A 26,696-nucleotide genomic window follows, 5' to 3' on the forward strand; every position below is an offset into this window, starting at 1 on the left:
CCAGTAAATAACTTAAGAGGAGCGCTGGAGACAAAAAAATTGAACATATGCTGGGGGGGAAAAGGGGGATTGGGGAGTCAATATCCAGTTTGAAACCATACTTTATTTTTAATAATGTAGCTAGAAATAACGAATAACTATGTATTTTTAAGCAGGAAACCCCCCCCACCTCCTTTACCTTTCCTGCTTACAGTATTATTAGCACAAAAAAAAGAACATTTCTGCTTATAAATGATACTGAGTTTCTATGAAAATGAACGTATTTTTTATTTGTGGAACTTAAAACTCTAAAAGCACAGAACACGTTTTCAGAAGACCCATTTTACTTTTACCCATTCATGGTCAGTACTTGCAACGTTAGAATGTGCTCAGGTGACGTAGAGCTGAGCAATCAAATCACATACAACTGGAATTCCAAAGCAACCGATCTTCTTGAGTTCACAGCATACACTGCAAACTCTGGGAAAGGCGCACACACACTTAACAAAAAGAACACTGGCAAGCTCAAATGCTAGTTTATATGCCGAGTATTTCTAAAGGGTGTAAAAAGCATGCTCAGTTAGCATACGGCTTTTTCTCACTTATGTAACAGATGCATTTCTATCGGCTCGCGTACAGCAAAGGGTTAGAATCTGAATCAACGTATGATTTCAGATATGTGCTATTTCAGAAATGTATTCCATGGAATTTACCTTACTGTTCCTACCACTGATTCTTCAACTAAGCCAAGTACACAGGGCCTCACCCCTTGAAACTGCTTTTAAACACTAGCATTTTAATTGAAAGACAGGTAGAAACCCAGAAATTCCTGGTAGTGTCTGGACTTGGTCTAAATATAGGAATTCAATATACAAGAGAAAACAATTTTCTTTATCCTTGGAGAGGGAAAAAGAGGTGAAAATATAGCTGCAGTATTTAAGAGCTGATGAGAACAATACATCTTTTATAATACCAGTAACTCTACAATAAAGAACCACCATGGATCTCATCAATTTTATAATTCATGCTGGATCAAGAATTTAGGTTCTCCTCTATGTATCTCAATTAATTCAAACCTCATACTCTCTCCAAAATACAAAGATAAACTCAATTGCTATTTCCTAAGTAGAAGACCAAACACCAAAGGGAATCCTTCCTTCCAACATTTTTTGATATAAGATTTCACCAAAATAGAAATCTAATACTTAAATATGAAATCTCCTGGCCAAGAAGGAAACTACAGCTGTTATGGGTACTACCCTACGTAGTCAATCACTGTATGCATTACATATTAAATTAAACCCAGCATTGAGTATGCTTAAGCAATTATGCTGTGAATTTCTCACTAGCAGCAATGACGCTAGTGAAAAAGGACTATCTGTAGCCAAAGAAGGGGAAAAAGGTAAAAACAAATTGAAAGCTGACAAAGAGTGGGTATTTTCTAACCACAACAGGTAATTTTAAACATAGAAATACAAAAAGAAAAGTATTCCCTATTTCCCCTATGTGGAAATAACATGAAACATTTATTTTATATATCAGACAAGAACAGAGCTAAGTAATCCAACTCTACTCCAGCATTATAAAAATCATCCCTTCACCACAGTGTAAGATTTAAATGCATCTGTACAAGGGTACGTGTTATACAAAATCTAAGACTGCAGCTGCCCTGTCTCATACTTCCAGTCCCTACCCACGTCCTACTGCTCTACTGGTAGTCCCTATTAGTTCAAAATAAATCATTTTTTAAAAAACAAAGCATTTACGAAGATAAATCAAAATGGGTATTTAACCACACAATATGTGGTTACTGAGGTAACCATATATCCAACTCAAACTTTATCTATTTAAATATTTGCTTCCCACTAATAAACCTTTATTTCACTCAAACTGAGCAATAAATCTTCCATACTTAAGTATCTTTGCCCAATTAATTCAAAGGAAAACACCAAAATGATTAGTAAAGAAAAATGTAGGGTTTAACACACCCTTTTAATTTGTTTTTAAATATCTTTAAGGTTTAAAGTGTTTAAACTTTATAATTCCTAGTAGGAAAACATTATCTGAACAAATACCATAATGGCAAACCACTGTAAAATGTTACAGCTGCATTTGGGGCAGAGGGGTAGGGATTCTCTTCAAAGCACCCCAGCTTTCTTCACGAGAAGGTCAGAGGTACACTGGTTTGTATTATTGCGACATCCATTGGGTGATCCAAGTTGTTTTTCCTTCAGCAAGGGTTTTATTTGTCAGAAGGGCATTACGCTTGACCTCCAAATTTGGCTGACAATTTACTGATGAGATTCATAACCTTTGGGTTGCTCTGATATTTTGACATGTTTGCTGGGTTCTGAGCCACATCCTGGAAGGCCACCATAACTTCTGGATCCTGCAAAGAAAGCATTTAAAAATTCTATGGGTCACCAAGCTTATTATCTTAAATCCTATCTATTTATTTAGACCTATAATTTTATCATGGCCAAATTACTGAGGATTTGGACAAGTCCCTGAAATATAAATTATTATTAATGCCCCCTTCAAAGTCAAACTCAAGTCACTTTAACTAATGAAAAAAAGCATATACAATTTTTTTTTTTTTAAGATTTTTATTTTTTTATTATTTTCAATATATCTTTATTGACTTCAGAGAGAGGAAAGGAGAGGGAGAGAGAGATAGAAACATCAATGATGAGAGAGTCATTGATCAAGCCCACAACCTGGGCATGTGCCCCGACCGGGAATTGAACCCCGATCGCCTGGATCCCAGGTCAATGCTCAACCGCTGAGCCACGCCCAGCTGGGCTACAATCTTGATATAAAGAAAAGGAAAACTGCCCTGCCGGGCATCGCTCAGCGGTTGAGCATCGACCTAGGATCCAGGCCATCAGGGTTCGATTCCCGGTCGGGGCACATGCCTGGGTTGTGGGCTCGATCAATGACTCTCTAATCATTGATGTTTCTGTCTCTCTCTCTTCCTCTCTCTGAAACCAATAAAGATATAAAAAATATAAAACAATTTTAAAAAATTTAAGCACCCTGCCCTGGCCCGTTTGGCTCAGTGGTTAGAGCATGAGCCCTTGGATTGAAGGGTCCAGGGTTTGATTCTGGCGAAGGGCACATATTTCGGTTGCAGGACTGTGCCTGGCCCCAGTCAACCAATCGATGTGTCTATCTCACATCGATGTTTCTGTTTCTCTCCCCACCCCTACACTCTCTCTGAAAAGTAATGGAAAAAATATCCTCAGGTGAGGATTAAAAATATTTATATAAGTGCCCTGGCCAGTATGGCTTGGTTGGGCGTCATCCGGTGCACCAGAAGGTTGCTGGTTCAATTCCCAGGCAGGGTACCTGCCAGGGTTGAGGGCTCAATCCCCAGTATGGACCATGCAGGAAGCAGCCAACTGATGTTTCTCTCTCTCTCAAAATCAATAAAAAATCTTAAAAAAAAAAAATTAAGCTCCTCATTCTGGAAAAAAAAAAAAAAGACTATCACACGTGCAGAGTTAGCTACTTGGTAATTCAGATCAATAAAACTTGGCTGACAGAGTAACCTTTGTCCCCACACAGAATTATGAAAGAAATGCCTTAGCAGTACTAATAAAGTTCCACTCTGTTTTTCTAAGTCTCACCTGCATGGCTGCAAGAACCTCTGGATCACTAAGGATTTCATTGAGCCCAGGCATTCCTGCCATTCCAGGCATGCCTCCTCCCATTCCAGGCATTCCTCCAGGAAAATTACCAGGCATTCCCCCAGGAAAGCCACCTACAAAAATAAATGAAAAACACTGTATAGACATCAACCAAATTCCCAAGTAATCCAATAGTACACTATTTTCTACTACAGATGAAAAAGGAGATATATAGAAAGTAACTTCACAGGGTGATCCGATCATAAATTACTAACTGGGCAGGTCATAGTGGGTAGTTAGGTCCCAGGTTTATAACTTCTTTAGTAAAAGGTTTATCTTTACCTTAAGCCAGCCCTGTCCATTATTTTTGTGCATCTAGGTTAACACACCTTTGAAACTAGTAACCACCCTCAAGAGAGCACATAATCTTGTTAACTCTCCTGTAATCCAATCCCCACCTTGCTTTTCCCCAACTTCATGTAATGTGCGGTATGTTTCTCCTTAATTTCATAGGAGAAATTGTAAAACTGTTATTCTCCAAAGCATCTGAGACATTGCTTTCCAGCAACTGTCATTAGTTTTGGCTCAAATAAACTCTTAAAAAAATCCATGAACATATCCTTGGGTAAGGATAAAAAACACACACAACAACTTCTTTACAGGTCTGGATGTTTCTTGCATCAACACTACTCATTAAAATAACACACATACATGCACAAAGAAAAAGGGTACTATGCTATTAAACAAAACAGTCTGAACATTCTAACGATGTAACAAGATACAATTTTTACCTTCAAACTTTCTCTTAAAAAACAAGGCTATAAATCAAAGTGTGCTACCTTCTTGATTCATTTTTTACCCTAGCAACAACACTCTTAAAAAAAGAAAACTAATCTTACCTTAAAATAAAAAGCTAACAGTCCCTTGGAATTACAGAATTTAATATTATTTGTTTTAATTTAAAGTTAATTCATAAGAGTTTAGTTGTTCTTGATCAAAAAACCCCAAAACTATATTCCTCTAGAGCAGTTATTCCTTCAAGAACTACACAGAATGCTTGTTATAAAAAGCTGTCCACGCTAGACAGAATCAAAATTTCTGAAAGTGAAACTGAAAATCTGCATTTTTAACAAGCACTCCTGGTGTTTCTTTACACTGAGAACAATGCTGTAGCAAAAAGGATTTCATTCTCCTAGTATACGCCAAAATTATTTTCTACTCAGTTTCTCACTATCTTTATGTCCACTGAAAGTATTCTGAAATAACAATTATACCAATATAATTCTATAGGGAAATACAGGTAACAATGTATTCTACAAATCAGGGGTCAATGTAATAAAACCAAAAAAGGGGGCAGAAATATGGACTACAAAGTCATTACCACCTGGCTCAATAATTTAAACATGCCCAGTAAGTAACTAACAATCACAGATAAGGAGATCTAAGCAATCTAAAAACTTCTAGTTTCTCTTGCTGCTCCTGACTGAAAAACTAGTTTATACCCATAAAAAATTACTGACCCAATTCAGTAAGTTAGCCAACCTGCTTGTCAAATCTAGATAATAAAAACTATGTAAAAAAAAATTATCTCTACTACTAGTCTACATTAGTAGTCATTTTCTAAAACAAAGGTACCTGACATAAGATCATTCATATTATAAATAGGAAGTAAGCTATGAACTAAAATTTTCTTGCCTTTTCGAACTACAAGTCATCTCTAATATATATTCTCCCTTTTTAGTTGCTTGGCGCATGATCTTTCAAAATAGAGGCTATGTTTTTTAGCCATGGCATAGAAGCATAAGCGGTCTATAGCTGCCTCTATAAACCCTATAGAGAAAGCTGGTTACTATTAAACAGCTGATTCCCCATTACAATAATTAACTTGAAAAAAATATCTTCCCGGTTTTTATATAAATTTCATACTGCCTCATTCAGGAAGTATTCATTCATTCTGAGTGCCCTTTTAACTGCTCTTCTACCTGTATTATATAGGTCTATGGTATCATTCAAGGCTTTGCCTCGCTAGTAATTCAGATCACTTGACATTTACAGGAAAGGGAAGAGTGTGTATTATTTTTACACTGGACTTAAAGCATTTTTTGTGCCTCATAATTTCATACAGCACTTTTACCTACTATCTCATGAGTATTAATAGACAAAATTCCATTACAGATATTTAGAAATACTTTGAATCCATCACAACCAATTCCTGTAGTCTTTTAATAAAGATACAATGCTTGGGCCTCAATAAATGCCAGGTATTTTTAAAAGGTATACTGCTCAAAGTGTTAGGAAAATAACAGTCTTTCCACTAACATAAAATTTTTATTAGAATGAAACTTTCTAGAGGCTAACATTCTAGATTCTTCAGTGTCCTAGGGACTAAGGGTATTAAATATAATAAATGTATCAGAGCCCTCAAATCAGAATATTCTCCAATTATTTACAATACCAATAGGTTTAATTTTTATTTTAAAATACCTGGAAAAGAGCCAAACTGAGCTCCTCCTGATTGTCGTCTGGCTTCTTCCTCCTTTAATAGAAAAAATAAATTATGTAACAGAGGGGCAAAGTCCTGCTCCCCACCCCTACCCTATCCACGCAGAATCATGGAAAAAATTGTAAAATAACGTAGTTATATGACTTAAAAGAATGAAAAACTTCAAATGGAAAGAATGGACTAAAGGATGCACCCCATTACAACCACCCCCAAATTTCCAATTGGATTTCTCAATAAGCATTACTTTTGATAATGATTCTAAGTAGTGTTTTACTTCTACTTTGGAAAGGAAAAAAAACCTGGAAAGCAATTTATAATAGTTATGTCTGTCCATGCTCATAAAAACTAAATTATTATTTTTAAATTCCAAAATAAAAGCACATGGTTAGATTACTAAAACTCCCATGACCTTTGTTTCCCAAGTTCACCTTTTCTATACTCTCCTTACGTAACTAAACAACAAATACAACTAGAGATTTACTGACTTTGTTTTTGTTGTTTTCTTAAACATAAAGTAAATGGAAATGTACCTAAACTTCCCTCATAACCAGTTATAAAGTCACCAGGAGATATATAAATGTAAAAATTACTTTTGAAGATTATAAACTATAATCCCCAAAATCAAGCATAATGCTTAAAAATATAAAGTGACAAAAATTAGGATGTAATGCTATATAATTATAATACAACTTTATGTCCTTTTATTCAACAATATTAAAAATAAGTAGATAAAATTGATGGCATTAATACAAAAAGGCTAATGTAGGAAAAAAACAGAAGAAATCTTAATAGCAGCAACAATATTGTAGATAAATTATGGATAACTTTTTTTTTCTTCAAGATTATATATATTATGACTTTGTTAACTAAATATAAGTTGGTGAAATATAAACTCACTTAAGAATTTAAAGACTAAAAGTATCCCTACAAATTAAGTAGGAAAGAGAAAGAAAACTCCCTCTATCATTATCCCTCAAGAACTAGAATATCCTAAAAGATCTCATCTACTATGTTTCCCTTTAATGGTTTAGCTATAGACACTTTACCCTCTGGGCTCGCTCATGTTCTTCCCGAGCCTTCTTAACCCTTTCCATTCTTTCTTTGATCTCTCGCTCTTCCCGCTTCCGCTCATACTTTCTCCGATGTTCTGCAATTTTCTGGGCCTAGGAAAAAAGGACCACAGAAAAATGTTGTAAGAGTTGAATAAAGCCAATTCATATCTACAGTTTTGTTAAAGAACTACTTTCCTTTGTGGAGAGGTGTTTAAGACATAGTTATGAATAATGACAGATTTACCTGATAGAAAAAGACCAGAGGTAACTCAGGCTTTACAAGTCCACTGTGAAATAGAGGAAAGAGGCTAGGATTTGAAGTTAGAAGTGTTATAAATCTCAAACAATTAACTGGGGCAAGGAAGACAATTAGGTTTCAAATTGCACGGCAATTCTTGTCTGGTACCTGCCATGGGAAGGAAGAAACTGGGAACACATATACCAGTTATTTGCCAGCCTAACTATATGTAACTTTCCTCATCCGTAAAATGAGGGATTGGGGAGGAGAAACATGTAAGTCTTACAGAAATGCTATAAGAACTAAGAAAGAAAATATGTATACCAGGCACTAGGACATTGTTCATGACAAGTACGTGGAATCTATTACTTATTCAAAGAATAAATTAAATGATTCATATTCAACCATTACATTAGCTTATTTGTGATTTTTAAGAACCTCATATTCTAGAATATCTCACAATAACCTTGCTGAGTTAGCTCTCTTATGAGAAAAAAAAATAAAAGTCTCTCACATTAGTAGCTAAGCTAAATTAAATTTGCACTACCTTAAAACCTTCGGGAATAAATTCTTGGCAGTATAACTTCCCACAAAGCTCAAGGATTTACCATGTGAATGCATTAAAATTAATTTAATTAACAGTTTTAGATAGAAATTACCTTGAAACAATATTCTAGCTTTTGGATTCAATATTACCACTTTTAAAAGGCTGAACTTGTTAACTATCACAGGCTCCTCATGTTTATACTGTGGCTATATATACCTACGATAAATAAGGACAGGTCAAACTCAGTCTTGGCTCGCATTTTATAGATCTTCCATTTGTCCCCCTTTTCATTTCTTTTTCATTGTAATTCTATTGAAGGCGTGCAAACAAAGTAATGGAGCTTGCTATAATACAGCATGAAAAATGAAAGCATGAAAACCAAATGAGATTTCCTGAGTTGAGCACAAACTCCAGTGATTACAGATGAAACTTTCAAAGGGTTGTTTCTTTGAACCTATTTTGCAGATAATTTACTAATGGGGGCTAAGTACTAGAGCCATGGAGCATTACAGCAATGACTTCCCCTTTCTCTACTTTAACATACCCTTGGTTGAACTTCTTTCAGCATTGCACTAGCATCTTCATCATAATCCAATTTACATGCAAGGGCAAGATCATGGGCTGCTTCTTCCCAATGGCCCAGAAGTCTGAAACAGATTTAAACTCATTTTAGAGTCTTTCATACATATTCACTTATGTAGTTTGGTGTCTTTGTTCCTTATTATAAAAAAGGATTATTATAGAAGGGGGTGAAGTTAAATATTGAACCAAAAATTTTCATGAACCAATTCAATTACTATGTTCTACTTTATAAAACTTTGAAGAAGTTTAAATTTCCTTTATGGCTAACTTTAAACCTATTCTTCTACTAAAAAATGTCTAAAACCTTAGTTGACTTCTTGCCCTCCTGGTGTGCCACAGCTGGTTGAGCATCATCCCCTGCAACAAGAGGTCTCTGGTTTGATTTCCTGTCAGGGCACATGCCTGGGTTTTGGACTCGATCCCTGCAGGGGATGCGCAGGAGGCAGCCAATTGATGCTTCTCTCTCCCCGCTCCCTCTCTCTCTAAAAAAATCAATAAAAACGTATTTATAAAATAATAATTCAAGTAATTTAAAATGGCATTATGACAGTATATCTTCAGTGGGATATAGATAAAAACTGCAACAAAAAAACCTTTAAACTTTACTTAAAGATATTATCTCCAAGGTATGACTCTGAAAATTTTATGTATATGGTAGGATAACACAAGTAGGTAAATATATTAGGGGCAAAGATTTTATCTTGAGGTAATAGTGTCAAAAATACAAAAAACATTTAATGTTGCGTTTTAATCAAAAGTATCAGTATAAACTAAAAAATTCATAAAATTATTATTTTAAAAATGTTTTTTCTGATTTTGTCCACTGAAATGACAGAAGGCTATTACGGAAGTAATAAACACATCTAGTGGCCAAACTTTAGTTTCGATAAATATAATCCCCACTAAAATTAACTATGGTTTCTTGGAGAAAATGGTTTACTTCCAAGTCTAGGACAGGCAAATTACAAGATGAGTCCATTCTATGTTCTACTAGAAGAAAGAAAATGCTCAAATACTACTGGGGCCTCAAGAGGATCAATGGCAATGCATGAGCTTTCCTGTACCAACAGAGCATTAGTAAATTTCATTCCAACCTTTTAACTGTATCACTGACACGTGTCTTAATAATCACTAGAGCTACTTTTTTTTTGAGTCACTTAAACACAGTTGGCCCAAGTATAATCATCTTCACCTCCACCCACACTTGAAGTACAGCACTTGTTCATTCCACGTAAGATGTCAATGCCATTGGATATTTCATCTCCAAGCCACAAATACCCATTTGTACAACAATGTTTTGCTTCCAGGAATGATTACTAATCTGGGCTAAATTCACCTCTTTATTTGCCCCTTTTTCTGATTTTTCAGATGACTTAGCATTGACTGAAGTAGTTGGAGGCTAGTGAATTCCTTCTTCTACAATATATTGGTTGTTTAATGTTAAGTTGCAAAGAGAAAATCTGAAAATAAGAGAAAATTTGTAAGGATACTGACACAAAGTGAGGAATAGAGTGAAGAAATAAAATGGGGTCACTATGGTCAAGCTTCCAAATTATTAACTTTAAGTGGGTTGAGGCATAAGGAAATGATTATTTTTGTTTTAACCAACTCCAGGAACTTAAACTTTTAAACTTTCCAGTCTTGCATCAATACCCAGATGTACATCAATGCATTGTGTGTCAATGCCTGGACATACATGAAACCTTCAGAATGACCTCAGATGAAAATGTTTCATTGTTCAGACCATAGGATATCTGATGATGACAGTCTTGGACCAACCTGTGGGCTAAGAATGCAGAACCGATTCTTCTCAAGAATGTAACGTTCTACTTGAGAACCCTCAGCTTTTCTTTTTTCTTCAGAATACTCTGGGTATTGCTTAGCTGTATTTCTAGTTTGTGAAGCCCCTAAGACCCTGATAAATCTTTGTCATTTATTTCCAGACAAAGTCCCGACTGTGAGTTTGGTAGACAAAGGCAACTCTCTTTTCCCGGAGATAATTTTGAGAAAAATCCTTACCATAAATTTGGATATATGTGATAAAAAACTGTAACAGTGGCTTTCTTTGAACAAAAGGAGTGAATTTTTATTTTCTTATTTGTTCCTTATGGTATTCTCTCAATTTTTCATATGGCGTACACACAATTATTACTTAGAAATTAAATCTTTAGGCAATTTTGGTTTTTAGAAAAGCATGTTCAAAAACATCAGATTTCAATAAAGAGTTGTGAAAATAAATAAATTCCATTACTTACCTGTGTGCTTTCCCTCGCCACTTGTAAGGCTGAGCTGAATCAGGATTTATTTCAATAGCTCTGTCACAGTCTCGGATGGCAGCATTTGGCTTCTGTAATTTGATGAAGACACTAAAAAATAAGTGTGGTATTAAAAAGTATTCATTTAAAACAACGCCAACTTTGGGACTGCTACAGAAGCAAGTCTATTTAAATAAATGATGGGAAATTATTCACCAGGGGATGCTATTTTGTTTAGCGTTCTCACCTGGCTCTCTTGGCATACAGAATGGCCAAGCGAGGATTCAGCTTGATGGCATCTGTGAACAAGTCAATGGCTTTCTGTAGTTCACCTAAAGTGAAAAAAAAGTTATTGAGAAATAGCCAGAGGATAAAAAATATTAAGTTCGGGTCATTGGGGAGAAAAAGGGACATCTGTAATATTTTAAACAACAACAAAAAAAAATTAAGAAAAAGAAAGAAAAATTGTTGGTCTCTTGTCCAGTTAGTCTTTCACATTCTTTACTTTTTAAAAAAATATATCTTTATTGATTTTAGAGAAAGGACGGGAGTGGGGGAGAGAAACATCAATGATGAGAGTTACTGATTGGCTGCCTTCTGCATGACCCCTCACTGAGGATCAAGTCGGCAACCCGGGCACATGCCCTGCCCGGGAATTGAACCTCGATCTCTTGGATGAGAGGTTGATGCTCAACGGCTGAGCCACGCCAGCCAGGCAGTCTTTTACATTTTTTATTTAGATCAGGAAAAAAAAGGACTAGTTTCTAAAATAACATACAAAGCTAGCTCTAAAAGCAAACCTTTGGGGAGAAAAAGGGACATCTGTAATATTTTAAAAAATAAAATTTAAAAATTAAAAAAAAAAAAAAAGAGCAAAACTTTACCAAACTTATACTGTAAATCACTCAAGACAGAGACAGTATCACTCTCTCAGGACTCACATTAATTTTAATTAAGAAAAAATGGATGGGTGGAATGGGTCATTGGGGAGAAAAAGGGAAATCTGTAATATTTTAAAAATAAACACACACACAAAAAAGGATACAATTTAAAGAATAAATCAATTTTATTCCATTAAAATTTTTTATCCATTAAGTTAAAAGGATAAAATTAAATTTAATAAAAAAAGTATTCCTACTATATTCAAGGGGCTCATGAAAAAATTATTTTTGAAAAGAATTATTTTAATTCATAGGAATGATAAAAATTCAAGAAAACTAGAACTTGTTGAAGAGCACAACCCACATTATTGTATCTATTCACAGAGTTAGCTTCTTTGTTTATTAGTCCCTTTAGTGAAGTCGTTCAACAAATAAAACAGACTATAGAATTAGAACAGTTCTTTGCATAAAGTCTAATTTACTTGGACATAGGAAACACAGGAACTCAAGATACAGACAGAATTTCAAAGTAAAGGCCACAATTCACTTTGAAAATTTATTTATCCAGTTAGTAAATGTGTAAAGGACCTAATAGAACTCATGAAACAATGCGGAACAATGTTCAGTCTTACTAGTTACTACGGATGTCTATTACAACTTACTTACTCTGGGATGTCTAACAAGCAACTCAAACCTACCATGTTCAAAACTAAATCTTAATTCCTACCCCATCTCCAAATCTATTCACCCCATCCCTATCCCTAATATTCCTGATTAAATAAATGCTTCTTCCATTTAGTCTAAGAGGTTGGCAAACTTTCCTGCAAAGGGCCATATAATAATATATTAGGCTTTGTGGACCTTAACAATCATAGCTATTTAACCCTCCTGTTGTAGTGGGAAAGCAGTTATAAACAATACATAAATGAATGGGTAAGGCTACGTTCCATTAAATTTTTACCAAAATAGGAGGCAATAGCTTGGCAATTACAGACATTTCTCATTTTATTGTGCTTCATAGATGTTGAGTTTTTTACAAATTGAGGGCAAGACTCTCCATTAGCAAAAAGATTACACCTCACTTTATTTCTTCATTGCAGTGGCCTGGAATCCAACCCACAATATCTCCAAAGTATGCCTATATTAATCTATATCAAGTCCAAAACCTTGGAGTCATTTTTGACTCCCCAATCTAAAACCTAAATGGTCTTATCTCTACTTTCAAAATATATCCAGAACCTAACCAACCACTCTTTATTTATCACCCTAGTCCCAAGATTTCCTGTGCACCAATGGGTCACAGGACAGTTTGTTAGCAAACTACTGGCTCGACATGGTTCAGTTTCAACACTGGATCAATCACTAAATTCCTTTTGGTATCTTTGAAAAACTGTTTCTTCATAGTTGCTATGATAAAAATTAAGAACTGAAGAAAAACAGACGTGAATAGGGTGGCAGTGTCCAATCTGATTCCAAAATTTGAGAAGCTGTTTAGTGCCCAACCTATATACTCAGCTTATTGGAAAACAAACACAGTCAGTTAAGAATAAAATTAAATATACTTTTCTTAAATTTGTATAAATTATTTTTTCAAATAATCAGTAACTTGTTAGGACATAGATACTTATTAAATTGTTTAGACTTAAAGCTATATTATAAATGAAATGCTAAATGCAAATTTTTTGGCATAGGAGTGCTGTGAAAAAGACAAGACACTAAGGGCACTGTAAACAGAGAGGGTTTGGGAACCTTTGCCCTAATCCAAGCCACCATCATTAGCCACCTCAACTACAACAATAAGATTCAATTTCTTCCTTTCCCTCTGTGGGGGTCATAAAAATGCACCTTAGAACTGTTGTGGGAAGCGTAAATGATTGAGCACCCCATCTTCTGCGCTCAAGCATATACTTCATAAGCTATTCCCAGTTAATGACTGAATAAAGCAGATACCAAGGCAGGCCCATTCTTGTGAAATGTGCAACCCCTCTAATGGGCAATTTTGGCTTCCTAATACTTTTTTAGAAACACACCCATAGCTGAAGACTTTTCCCACACAACCTTCCTTCCGTCTCCCACACAGGGTGAGACCTACACGATCATCTCACTACCTTCCCAGACTCCTCTGGCTCCCTCTGGTCCCCCATTTCCCCTCACAGGTTATTTTCCTAATATACTTCTGGCACATCGACTCATGTTTTAGCTTTTACTTCTCCAATGAACTAACACATCCTTACTTGCCCATCAAATCTGATGTACATAAACTAGCAAGAATAATCCTTTTCAAAAGCAAATCCAAAATAACAAAACAAACGAAGAATAAAATAAAATGAAATAAAAACAAAAAAATAAGACAAAAGCAAATTCAAGTCACTACAAAACTCCCCTAGTCAAACCCTTCAACGGCTTCCTGTTACGCTTAAGGACAAGTCCTGGGTCCACAGCATGGGCTACACGGTCAGAGACCTGTCCACCTTCCTCACAGCGCCCTCCCCCACCTTCTCGCCTCTCAGGCACGCTTTTTACCTTAATTCTACCACTTAGCCCTTCACTCACCACACTCCAGCTACACTGGCCTTTCTGCTACTACCTATGTAACTACTACACATGCCTCGTGGTTAGGCTCTGTACTCACTCTTCTGTCTCGAAAACCCTTTTTCACCTGCCTTGCTCTCTTCACAGTGCCAAACAGCCCTATTTAATACACAACTTCCATCACGGACTATCCCTTTACTCAGCTCTACTTTTCTTCGCTGCACTTATCATCACCTGCACCTGTTACTTTTTGTTCCCCAGTAGTATGTGAGGTTCATGAGGTAAAGAACTTGGGACTGTTTTATTTCCCACTATATATCCAGCATTTAAAATACTGCTTGGAGCATGGTAAGCCTTCAATAGATACTTGAATAAATACACTAAACTGAAAAAGCATAATAAAAATACTACTAATAACGTAACTGCTGGAAACACCAAGGTCTTACTTAACGAGAATACATGGTGCTATTCTAAGCATATCTCACACCTTTACTCCTTTACTCCCCATGACTTACTAGGTAGGTACTCTTATTCTTATTTTACAAAGGAGAAAACAAACGGGCGAAGAGTCACTTCTCCCAAGTTTACCTAGCGAGTAACTGCCAAAGCTGGGATTCAAACCCAAGCACTATGGTTCCGTAAGTCCACTGTTTAACTATATTCCAGACTCTCCAAACCCAGGTGGGGTCTAAACCTACAATTCTTAACTTAGAATACTAGTATTTTATCCCTTTAGAATATACTATAAAATTGTACATATTCTAAAATTAGAACTAGATTAAATTTACAAACAAACATAGCTTGGAAGCAAATATGGAAAAACAAGAACATGACTTTAGGTGGTGGCAGCTTATTTTCATTTTATTAAATATTGCTAAGTCAATAAGAAAATGAATTTTTAAAAATAAAGACAGTAAGCCAAAATAAGTGACATAATAAATGAATTGACAATATGATACACTAAGATCCTGGGCAAGTCAAAACCTCTCTGAGCCTCAGGTTACTCATTAATCTGTAAAATGGGAGTACTATAAGGTTTTAATAAATAATATACATTAAAACATAATAAAACTGCCAAGCATGTAGAAAGCACCAAATAAATGTTGGGTACATAGAAATCTTATGTGGTAGGGAAATTTTAAAAAATTATAGTATGGAAAAGGAACACTCAGGAAGAGAAGTGGCTGGTGTCCATGGATTAGTATGAATTAAAAGCTGAAATAGCCTGGCTGGCATGGCTCAGCACTTGAGCATCGACCTACAATCCAAGAGACCACTGTTGGATCCCCCAGTCTCAGGGCACATACCCAGGTTGTGGGCTAGATCCTCAGTCGGGGGCGTGCAGGGGGCAGCTGATCAATGACTCTCTCTCCCCCCTCTCCCTTCCTCTCTGAAATCAATAAAAACTTTTTTTTTTTTTTTTTTTTTAAATGAAACAGAGGAAGAACTTTACAGAGAAACAGTAGAGCACAAGTAAAAAACATTGTACGAGAGCAAGGTCTAGCTGGAATGGAAGGTTAATACTCAAAAAGAAGAGAACAAGGCTGGGAAGGCAAAATATGGGGTCTGACTCTAGCAGGTCTAATGTTATGATGAAGATCTTCAGAATATATGCAAAAAACTAGTCGCAGGTTATAAGCAAGGGAGTGTGTTTAACAATAAAAAGCAGTTCTAGGCCCTGGCCAGATAGCTCAGTTGGTTAGAGCGTCATCCCAATATGCCAAGGTTGCAGGTTCAGTCTCTGGTCAGGGCACATACAAGAATCAACCAATGATGCATAAATAAATAGAACAACAACAAATCAATGTTTCTAAAATCAATAAAAAACAAAAACAAAAACTGTTCTAAATAAGAATAATCAATAAAGGAAACAGGTATTTCAGGTAGGCCAAGTATTAAGACAATTGCAATAGTATAAATATAAGAACCTAAGCTAAGAAGGTGGTGGGATTACAAAAAAAATGGAGGTAAATATAGTGCTTGCCAACTTGAAACAGCAATCAATACTAATCTCTTTTGAAAATAAAACCAAGTTATCTTCGAAGCTTATGGATGAAGTCCAAATGCACACCAGCATCTTTCAACAATGGCATTGTGACACACTACCACACAGCTATGAAGGGATGTGCATAGTACTCAAGCTAATGAATGACTTTTCTTATAAAAAATGTAACTGATTAACAATATACTGAACACTATCAGCACTCTCCCACTCTGATAGGATTTTTTGAAGCGGATCTAACATGCAGACTACAACAAGAGTGTTATGCCTATGAACATTATTTGTCAAGGGTGTTACTATTTCAAAAGTTGAGGGCCACTGTTCTAATACTTTTCTAGAGGGCTTTTCACTTTTTTTTTTGCATTGTACTTTTTTTTTTTTAAATATATCTTTATTGATTTCAGAGAGAGGAAAGGAGAGGGGGAGAGAGAGATAGAAACATCAATGATGACAGAGTCATTGATTGAGCCCACAACCCGGGCATGTGCCCTGACCAGGAATTGAACCCCAATCGCCTGGATCCTAGGTCGACGCTCAACCACTGAGCCACGCCTGGCCGGGGTGCACTGTACTCTTATCTTTTATAGTTTATACATGCCTCCAAGGATGTACCAGACCAAGATTCCATTTATATCCCATTGGTTAAAGTCCTACGTGATTTTTACTCTCTTGAAAAAAAAAGAGGCTTATTGGAACAGTATTAAGAGATGATCATAACAAAAGAGGATTTTTTATTTTATTTTTTTAATTAAAAAAAAAAAATCTTTATTGATTTCAGAGAGAGGAAAGGAGAGAGAGAGAGAGAGAGACAGAAACATCAATGGTGAGTCACTGATCGGCCGCCTCCTGCACCCCCCGACTGGGGATCGAGCCCACAACCCAGGAACGTGCTCTGACCGGGAATCGAACCCCAATCGCCTGGATCCTAGGTTGACACTCAACCACTGAGCCAGGCCCAGCCAGGCAAAAGAGGATTTTTTAAAAGGTAAACAATAATGTCCCCAAATTGGAATCAATGACTTTATTTTTAATTGAGTTTGTTGAGGTGACATTGGTTAACAAGACCATACAGGTTTCAAGTGTACAACTCAACGAAACATAATCTGCATGCTGCATCGTGCACCCATTACCCAAAGTTTCCTTCCGTACCCATTTATCCTACTTTTGTCCTCTTCCTCCCTGTCCTGTCCTTCACCTTTTCAAAGCCAAGGCCTCTTCTCAGTGGAGAAAGATTCAAGGCAAGCAGAGTGTGAATCACATCAGAATCTGTCTATGCCCTGGAGCAAGGTAACTGATAACTGAGTGATTTCAGCCTCTTCATCAATGGGGAGGGGTTGAGTGGAAAATAGGACACTTTCTTCTTCAGTATAAGATATTCAATAAATTTAAGTTCCCTTCCCCACTATTTAACAGTTACTACAGTACAGAAGAGAGTATCTGGAGTATCTCAGAAATGTAACAAAGAGTAAAAAAAATCACTCACCATCATTTAGGGCATCAATGGCAGCCACTTTTTTATCATTTGCCTGATCCATCATCTCCTCAGTTATCTAGGGGAAAATTAAAAGCAGACTTAGAATAGTAAAGAGAGCAAACAGAAAAAGAAAGCAATTTGGACTTTTTAGGAATGAGGTGGTCACAAACCCTACTTTTACTCATTTTTCTCTAGTCTCCAGAAAGCCAAAAGAATAATTATAATACCTGAATAAGAATTTATACATGCCCGGTAGGCATGGCTCAGCGGTTGAGCATCGACCTACGATCCAGGACATTGCTGTTGGATTCCCAGTTGGGGCATATGCCCAGGTTTTGGATTCAGCCCCCCCTGGGGGGGGTGGTGGTGGTGGCAGGAGGCAGCAGATCAATGACTCGTCATTGATGTTTCTCTCTCTCTCCCTCCCCCTTCCTCTCTCTGAAATCAATGAAAACATTTTTTAAAAAAAAAGAAATTATACAGGATGAGTTTTAATCTTTTACATGAAAACAACAGATTTTCCTCTCTACACTCTGCCTTAGATAGTACCTTTGTTCCCCTCCATCCCAACTTAGGAGGTTGTTCTACCCTTGTCTTACTAAGTCATAAAATCACTGCAAAAAGTAGAAAGTAAGCCATTGAACTTACCTCTACATTTTCATCTCCCATTTCTTGAGGGGCATCAGTGTCTGGTTCAATCACACCTTCATTATCGATTTCTGCCAAAGAAAAAAATGACGCACGAGGCTATTAAAAACTAATGAACTATGGTTAGTACAGCTAATTAACTGAGTATTTTTACTGTATGTTATTTTTACTTAAAATAATGCACTGGAAAATATTTCTCCGTTAAACACAACTTTAGTGTTTTGGTAAGACTACATTCCATTTTAACTGTTGCATTATGTAAGGTATTTATCACTGTATTATAGTGGGAATATTGGCAAATGCATGTTTTCTAGTATTATACACTGACACACCACTGATTTTAGTCAGTTTCAACAAACTGATTCAGTTCCAATGTCTTGCTCTATACATCAATGTATTGTAATGTTTTAAAAAATATTTTATACAGATAGCACAAGTTACAGTGATACTTTGATGTGAATCATAATGAAACAGTTAATATTAATATAATCATTTTTGTTTTTAAAAAGTTTGGATAAATTTTCATTTTAAAATAATGATGCAGAATCAAGCTCCAAAGCCAGCACACTCTAACCAAAATAGTGAAGGCTAGAAAGAGGTATGTTGTAAATTTCATAATGGACAACCACAATTTGCTACAGAAAATCTAGCAAAATAACTGGTTTTTTTATATGTGTGTGTGTGTACATACATAAACTTTTAAAAACAATAAATAATATTAGGAGATATTTTGAGCAAATAGTAAATTTGATAAAAAGTTTACTTTTAACAGTCAAAAACAGAAATTTAAAATTAGCTACCTGAAATCAGAATTAACATCCAACAAAAAATTTCTTTTAATCAATTTTTAACAGGAACTGAACTTGTAAGCTTTATCTAATTATAAAACAGTTTGAATTCATGCACAAAAAATAAAATGTTTTTAGACAGAGTTGGTAAAAAAAAAAAAAATTAGTTATGAAAATTGTTAGAAAATTATAAGACTAAAAAAGGTATTTTACAAAAAGTTAAAGATCTTCAATTAAGCCCCCAAACAACAAGCCTTTGCTAATAACAACAAAGGTCAATTGATTCAAAATTTTAAGTACTTTTCTTTAGCCGTTAGATAGGTTCTGTGAATTAAGAGATTGCCCAGAATAACTGGAGTATGTATTTACAGTCTCTCAAAGGACTTCAAAATTTACGAAGAGATTTATATTATCAGTTTTGCAATCTTAAAAAACAACAACAAAACCTCCACCAAACTCATGACACAGGTAACAATTCTTCTAAAATGAACCAGTTTTATTAACATGGATGCAAATACTAAAAGAAAATAATTTTTTGCCCTGGCCGGTGTGGCTGTTGGTTGGGCGTTGTCCCACACATGGAAAGGTTGCTGGTTTGATTCCTAGTTAGGGCACGTGACTGGGTTGGAGGCTCAATCTCCAGTAGAGGGCAGCGTGCAGGAGGCAGCCAATTGATGTTTCGCTCACATCAATGTTTCTCTCTCTCTCCCTTCCTCTAAAAATCGATTTTTAAAAAATCTTAAAAAGAAAAAAAAAAAAAAGAGTACTTTTTTGGTTCTCAATGCCATTACTGGAAAACTTCTAAGTATATTTGTAACTACTTGGGCACATAACAAATTTTCAACTACTAATTTCATGAAGTCTGAATACAAATCAAGTACTTCCAACAAAAACGTAACATCTGCATTGAGATATGCTAGAAGTCTAAAATAGTCTCTGGATTTTGAAGACTTAATATGAAAAGAGATTTCATTAATAACCTTTCCATGTTGACTATATATTAAAATGTTAATATTTTAGACAGATCAGTTTAAGTATATTAATTTCACCTAATTTTTTTAATGTGGCTACTAGAAAATTTTAAGTTTCAAATGTAGTTCACATCATATTTCTAACAGATAGCACTGATTTAGTTAAATTAGTAAAAAATCAACACAGGATCTCATCATGAGGGTTATCAAGTATAAACTACCACCTCCTCACCTAGATCACTTTCCTCACTTGATGGTTCGTCTGTCTTTATGTCTTCCTCCACCTTCTTACTATCTGTTTTTTCTTCCTAGCAAAGGGAAGGCAAACAATACTATCAGTATTTAATAACATAATATAGCTATACTAATTTGTACAATTTTATGTATAAACTATTCACATGCATTGGATTTCATGCATGTTTCCTTTCTTGTTTTGTTTTGGTAAACAAATTTTAGTTTTCTGTCTTTGTTTCTTTTAAAGTTTTATATAGGTCCAGCCCCTCATCCAAACCTTTTAGATGATAGTTTTAGGATTTAAAATATTTTGGATTTTAGAAAGCTAATACAGACGCATATATAATGTAACACCTTCAACAGGCACTGAAGTCCACAACTCTCCATAATTAAACACATTACTTCTGCAAAATAAGGTTTGAGCATTCATAATAAGTGGGATTAAAATTATAAATAGCCTCACCCTGGGCAGGAGGCTCAGTCAGTTGGAGCATTGTCCCGTACACCAAAAGGTTGTGGGGGTTCGATTCTCGGTTAGGGCACACACCTACATTTCGGGTTTGATCCCCATTCGGGGCCCGTATGGGAGGCAACAGATAGATGTCTCTCTCACATTGCTGTTTCTCCTTCTCCCTCTCCCTTCTTCTCTCTCTCAAATCAACAAAAACATATCTTAATAATAATAATAAAACTTAAGTAGCCTCATGTTTACTCAAATGTTTTAGTGCCAAACAAATCTACTAAGTTTAATATTTTCAAGAGTTTTTGAGTTTTAGAATTCCCAATAAGCAACTATGGAATTATAATTCACAAATGATGAAAATTCAAAGAATTTAAAGAGTACACCCATATATCCTTCCCATCCTATAAGTAACCAGTGTGGTCTGTATATCCATGCACTGAGTCTCTACCATGTACAAGGTACCAGATGCTTTAGCATAACTGAGAAACAAACCAGTCATAATTTCTAAATCAAAATGCTTTCACTACAAATTTTTTTAGCAGAGCAGAGGTATAGGTTAAATATACTTTTGTCTTAATACATGTTTATCACATGGCAAAACATCCTGTCTAGGGCTCAGAAACTACCAAACTCTAACAGACAATTCATCTAAGAAAATAACTACTTCTGGGGTGTTAGCTTTACTTCTTTTATTTCACTTGTTCAAAGATATAACTTCTAGTTCCATATTGAAATAGAAAAACTTTGTTTAGGATTCTAAATAAAACAGCAACACCATGAACCACACTAAAAAATACTGGGAATTACTGATTTGGATTATTTATTCATTTACTTTGCAAATATTAATAAAGTAGCTACAGTGCATAAAACACTGTGCTAGGTGCTAAAGATACAATGATGAAGACTACAAATGCACTCAATCACAAAGCTTACCACTTACAGGTCATGCATAAAAAGAATATTATTTATTCTAAAACACAGAGAACATTCAACCCCAAATTCTCAGTTTTAAATCAGTTTCCAGGGATGTGTTATCCAAACAGAAATTTTACAAAAATCTTATATCCAAGTGACCTTGGGGAAATCAGTAGTGGTCATTTAAGAGCAGCAGTTAAAAAACATCCCTAAGAGTCTGGCCAGTGGCTGAACGTCAACCCATGAACCAAAAAGGTCATGGTTCAATTCCTGGTCAGGGCAAATGCCCAGGTTTCAGGCTCCACCCCCCGGGGGCGGGGGGGGGGGCAGAGGCAGCTGATCGATGATTCTCTCTCATCATTGATGTTTCTAACTTTCTCTCCCTCTCCCTTCCTCTCTGAAATCAGTAAAAACGTATTTCAGAAAATTATAAAAAAGCCCTGGCAGGTTTTGCTCAGTGGTTAGAGCATTGGGCCACAGACTAAAGGGTCTCAGGTTCGATTTCTGGTCAAGGGCATGTACCTGGGTTGCAGGTTCATTCCCACCCTGGTTGGCAACCAATCGATATGTTTCTCACGTCAATGTTCCTCCCTCACTCCCCCTTCCTCCCCTTCTACTCTCTCTAAAAATCAATGGAAAAAATATCCTTATGTGAGGATTAAAAAAAAAATTACATATATTAAAAAAATCCCTAAGAGACCTTATAGTCCTTTACTACTGAACATACAAACAAAACTCATAACTTACCTTATTTTCTTCTGATTTAGTTTTATGAATAGCAGGTGGTATTTTACCTCCCATGCTTGAGGAAGATGAGAAAAAAAGATATTTGTTTAGAAAAGTAAAATTCACTAAGCCAAGCAACATTTATTCATACTGGGAAAAAAGACATTCAGATTACCTTTTCAAACTTTAAAAGAGTAAAAACTCAATTAATTTAAATAATTCAGCATTAAGAGGGTTTTTCAGCTTAAAATTTTATTTCTTTTTTAGCGTACTGGTTAATGAAAATCTTACTCATTCTTTGCCTCAATAAGCCTAAGAAACAATTACATAGCTTCTCTGCGTCCATTCCCAGATGAAAAGAGGCAGAAAAACATAAAATCATTTGAACAAGTTAGTTTAGAATTCAGTATATATATTAAAATCCAGTAAGATGGCAATTAAATTAAAAAAGACATTTCAGGAAACAATTATGAAGTCACTGTATAATAATTCAAACTGTTTCCTCTGACTGGGGCCTATAAAGATTCCTCTTGCTTATTCACACGCCCACATTATGTATTTTCTCCTTCTCCCCTCGAAACTTCACCCACTAGTACTTCCTCTTGGCACTGGCAAGCCCTTTTCACCCCAAATGTTCCAGGATCACCCCAAATGTTCCAGAGCAACACCATGAATTACATACACCAGGTCTTCATATAATGCTGTTATAAGGTTGACGAGATGCTGTAGGAACCTAACTCTTGTTTATATCAATTAGCCTATAGTAAAACTGGTTTCATTACATGTCATTTTGCTTAAAGTCACAGAACCTATCAATGTTAGGTGAGGACTAACTGTACAAACAACTCTAAAACAGGGAAAATAAGACTAGAAAAAATTAGTGCTATATGCTCCATTTGGGGCAGACTCTGAAGCATGTGGGCTACATGCAACAGTGCAACGACTAAAATATTCAGTGGATTAAAGGGCACTCCACAATAGTAAAAGCTGAAGGTCACAAAGACTCAACTAAAACTTGCCTTAGAAACACTGATTGGCTGCCTCCTGCATGCGCTGTAATGGGGATCAAGCCGGAAACCTGGGCAGGGAACTAATTTGTTTTAAATCTTGAAAGCATTAACTAAAATTTCTATACCTATAAACTGGTGCTACCTTCCAGTAGTTAACTAGAATTTGGAATGTAAGAACTCTAAATCTAGCTTACGACTAAATCCTCTTGTCTTTTCCTCTTATCAAGTAGGACTGGTGCAGAGACCTTCCTCATATGGAATCACACAAGACCAGTCACTATTCTTTTAATTCTATAACATTCAATCTACTTTATGCTATAGTTACTTATGCATATGCTCAAAAAACTGGGTGCTATATTCTAAATTCATTGACGGTAGGTGGCTTTCTGTTCACGTCATTTAAAATATTTACTGAAGCCCTGGCTGGGTAGCTCAGTTGGTCAGAGCATTGACCTGATACACCAAGGTTGGGGATTCAGTCCTCAGTCAGGGCACATACAAAAATCAACCAATGAATAAGTGGAACAACACATTGATGTCTCTCTCTCATCAAGAAAAGAAAAGTTACTGAAAAGCACATGTAAGATACAAAGTAGACCAAGTTGTTAAATGGGAGAAAATAGTGTCAGACCTGCTTCTCCCTCTAGAAAAGCAAAAACATGTCAAAACATATTTGTCAAAGACAGTGTAGTCTCCCTGAATGCCCACTGTCTACTAGGCCGAGTATTTTTTCTCCATATTTCTTTTTGTCCAATTTAAAAGGTTGTTAAGCTAATAAATTCTCAATAGCAAATAAAATGTTAAGCTATAAACAATAGTAGAAATGATGACAAATAAGCAAATGTCCATTGCTGTCTAAGCCCGGGCATCTATGGCTAACCCAGAATGGAAAGAACTCTGAAATAGTTTCAACTTGTGGAACCCTCATAGTAGGATTAGGCCTAGGAATATTCCTGGACCTAGAAGTCTCCACATCTGCCAGATCTCCTACAATCTTGGACTGCTTTAAGACTGCTATGCAAAAGAGGAACTCATACACCTGAAGCAAAGGCCTTAAGAGAATACAAAAATTTTAATTTAGATTGAAAGAGACACAGCAAAAGCATCTATGTTAATATTTCTATTTAAGTTCAGAATAAGGCCCCTACACATGCCAAGATGCTTCATCCCATACTTAAATCAACAATTTAGGAAGAAACAAGAAAAATATAAAAACTGGAATTACCTATGGAAAACATTAAAATAAAGACATGGTTAATTTTTGGAAATAATGCCTAACAATATTTTCCAGAATCTAAACTGGAATTCTCTACATAGCCATAATCACTCCAGCACAAGTTACAACACTGTTCTTGTATGCTTTAACATTTTCTTCAGTGTCCTCTTTTTCTCTCTAGGAGTGGAACAAAACATAGTATCCACTCAATATAATGTTCACTCTTAGTACCAGCTATTTCTTCCTGTGGTATGTCTCTGCTTCACCTGGAATTTTAGGAACAATTTATTAATTGTAGGCACTTTCCTTTAATGAGTAAATATTAGAGAACGAAAGCATACATGCATCCTAAGTGATGCTTTTGGATCATCAAGTTATTAACAGTAGTTATCAAGCTACTATGGTAACTAATTTTAAGTGTTCTCAGAATTTCATATATATAACATGCGCAAAATTCTTGTAGTAGCGCCCTGGCCAGTGTGGCACAGTTGGTTGGAGCATCATCCAGTACACCAAGACATGGAAGCTTCAAATCCGGTCACGGCACATAATCAGGTTGCGGGTTCGATGTTTCTCTCAAATCAATAAAAAAACTTTAAAAAATCTTAGAAAAATACTAGAAAACTGGTGAGGAAAAAAATTATACCCTCACAGACAACACTGATAGATTTTAAGTTTCTTCCTGAGATAGTCTTTCAAAATAGTCTTTCTCAAATATTTAATTATGGGTTCACCATCCCCTATAAAAATATTACTAAAGTAAACAGATCTTAGAAGTCGCATTGCCTCGCACTGTGGCTATTTACCACCATGAGGTGCAAAGTTGTATGTAATCTCTCTTAAATTCCCCACCAGTACTAGTGATTTTTAAAAATCATTTCGGGGAAGATTTCATTCTCCCTTAAATCCCCTTCAATGTGTAGAACACTAATCTTTATTATATGGTAAATATCAAAACAAATTTTTGTATTTATTCACCTGTATCCCTAGGCTGTGCTTAATACTGTTTCCTAGCACCTGGCACAATGCCTATACAATTAATTCCATGCACGTAGCGAAGTACTCTAAAGATGACAAGAACAGATCATGGAAACACACAGGTCCTTGAAAAATCTTGGGAGTAATGACACTACTACTACGGAGGTAGAAGTGATTCTCAAAATAATTATACGCAGTTGGAACCGCTATAACTTTAAAGGCAATTAAATACAGCTACCGTTTTTATAACTTTATGAAATCAGTAACCAATATTACAACACTACTTAAAGGCACAGTCTGTAAAGGAGCTGCTGTGCGACACTGCAACCCAATCAGGACACCAGAGATTTCAAGAAAAACAACTCCACGCGAAAGCGAAGTCTTGCAGCTCTCAACCCTCCCCCCTCGTGCCCAGTGCCCAAGTCCTAGCAATCTTTTGAGTTTATACTTCGCCCAAAACACACCCCTGGCGACTTCAGGGTGCAGGGAGCCAGCTCTGCCTCGTCCTTCTCCGCCTCTGTATTAAGCTACCCGATTTTCCATTAGCCCCTGGAAGTCACCTCCCTTTCCTGGCCAGGGTACGAGCTACGAAGAGGCGGCGACTCCGCTGGCCCCTGTCGCCGAGCTGGCCGCTCCTCCGCCCCGCGCCAGCCCCGGCCCAGCTCCCCCTCCGGTGGTCCCGGTTCCCACCCTCAACGGTCCGCAGGCCCGGGTCTCACCTCTCCACCCACTCCCTCAGGAAGCGCATTTCCTCCGTATGCAGAACGCTCGGGTCCTGCTTACACATTTTCACGAAGGCCCGAAGCTCGCTCACTTTGCGGGGGTCCATGGTAGGGAAGCGAGGGAGGCGGCGGGCGCGGCTAGGGTGCTGCGGGGTTCTAGGCACGGGCGCTACCTCGGCGCGACCGCGCGGAAGGGGGCGGCTGCCGCGAGGCAGAACAGACCAGAACTTCCCCGGCCGCGGGCTCCTCCCCCAACGGTCTCGTGACCCCGGGTCCTTAGCGTGTTCATTCCTACTCCCTTCACCTCTGCTCCTGCGCACTGGTTAGAACCTTCTAGAAGCGTGGCTGTTC

At 36.5% G+C, this 26,696-nt stretch overlaps 1 protein-coding gene across 1 annotated transcript; it reads right to left on the minus strand.

Annotated features, from left to right (window-relative positions):
• Positions 1-242: 242 nt before the first annotated feature.
• On the minus strand, positions 243-26,477 carry ST13 (ST13 Hsp70 interacting protein). The gene is made up of 12 exons (XM_016205313.2): positions 26,343-26,477; positions 22,441-22,495; positions 20,314-20,389; positions 18,323-18,393; positions 17,684-17,750; positions 11,033-11,117; positions 10,786-10,896; positions 8,493-8,595; positions 7,158-7,274; positions 6,093-6,144; positions 3,609-3,742; positions 243-2,368 (listed from the first exon to the last, which is right to left on the minus strand). Exons 1-12 carry the CDS (start codon positions 26,450-26,452, stop codon positions 2,240-2,242), a joined length of 1,110 nt encoding a protein of 369 aa, XP_016060799.2. The 5' UTR covers positions 26,453-26,477; the 3' UTR covers positions 243-2,239.
• Between the last annotated feature and the right edge of the window lie 219 nt (positions 26,478-26,696).

The sequence above is a fragment of the Miniopterus natalensis genome, chromosome 2, assembly GCF_054644295.1.
Source record: "Miniopterus natalensis isolate mMinNat1 chromosome 2, mMinNat1.hap1, whole genome shotgun sequence".
Classification (NCBI taxonomy): Eukaryota; Metazoa; Chordata; class Mammalia; order Chiroptera; family Miniopteridae; genus Miniopterus; species Miniopterus natalensis.

Coding starts and splice junctions, on each gene's coding strand:
- ST13 (XM_016205313.2), bottom strand. CDS start 26,452: ATGGACCCCCGCAAAGTGAGCGAGCTTCGGGCCTTCGTGAAAATGTGT. Junction 18,394..20,313: donor AAGTGAGGAAAGTGATCTAG/GTGAGGAGGTGG, acceptor TTTCTTTGGCAG/AAATCGATAATGAAGGTGTG. Junction 6,145..7,157: donor AACATGAGCGAGCCCAGAGG/GTAAAGTGTCTA, acceptor TTTCTATTAAAG/GAGGAAGAAGCCAGACGACA.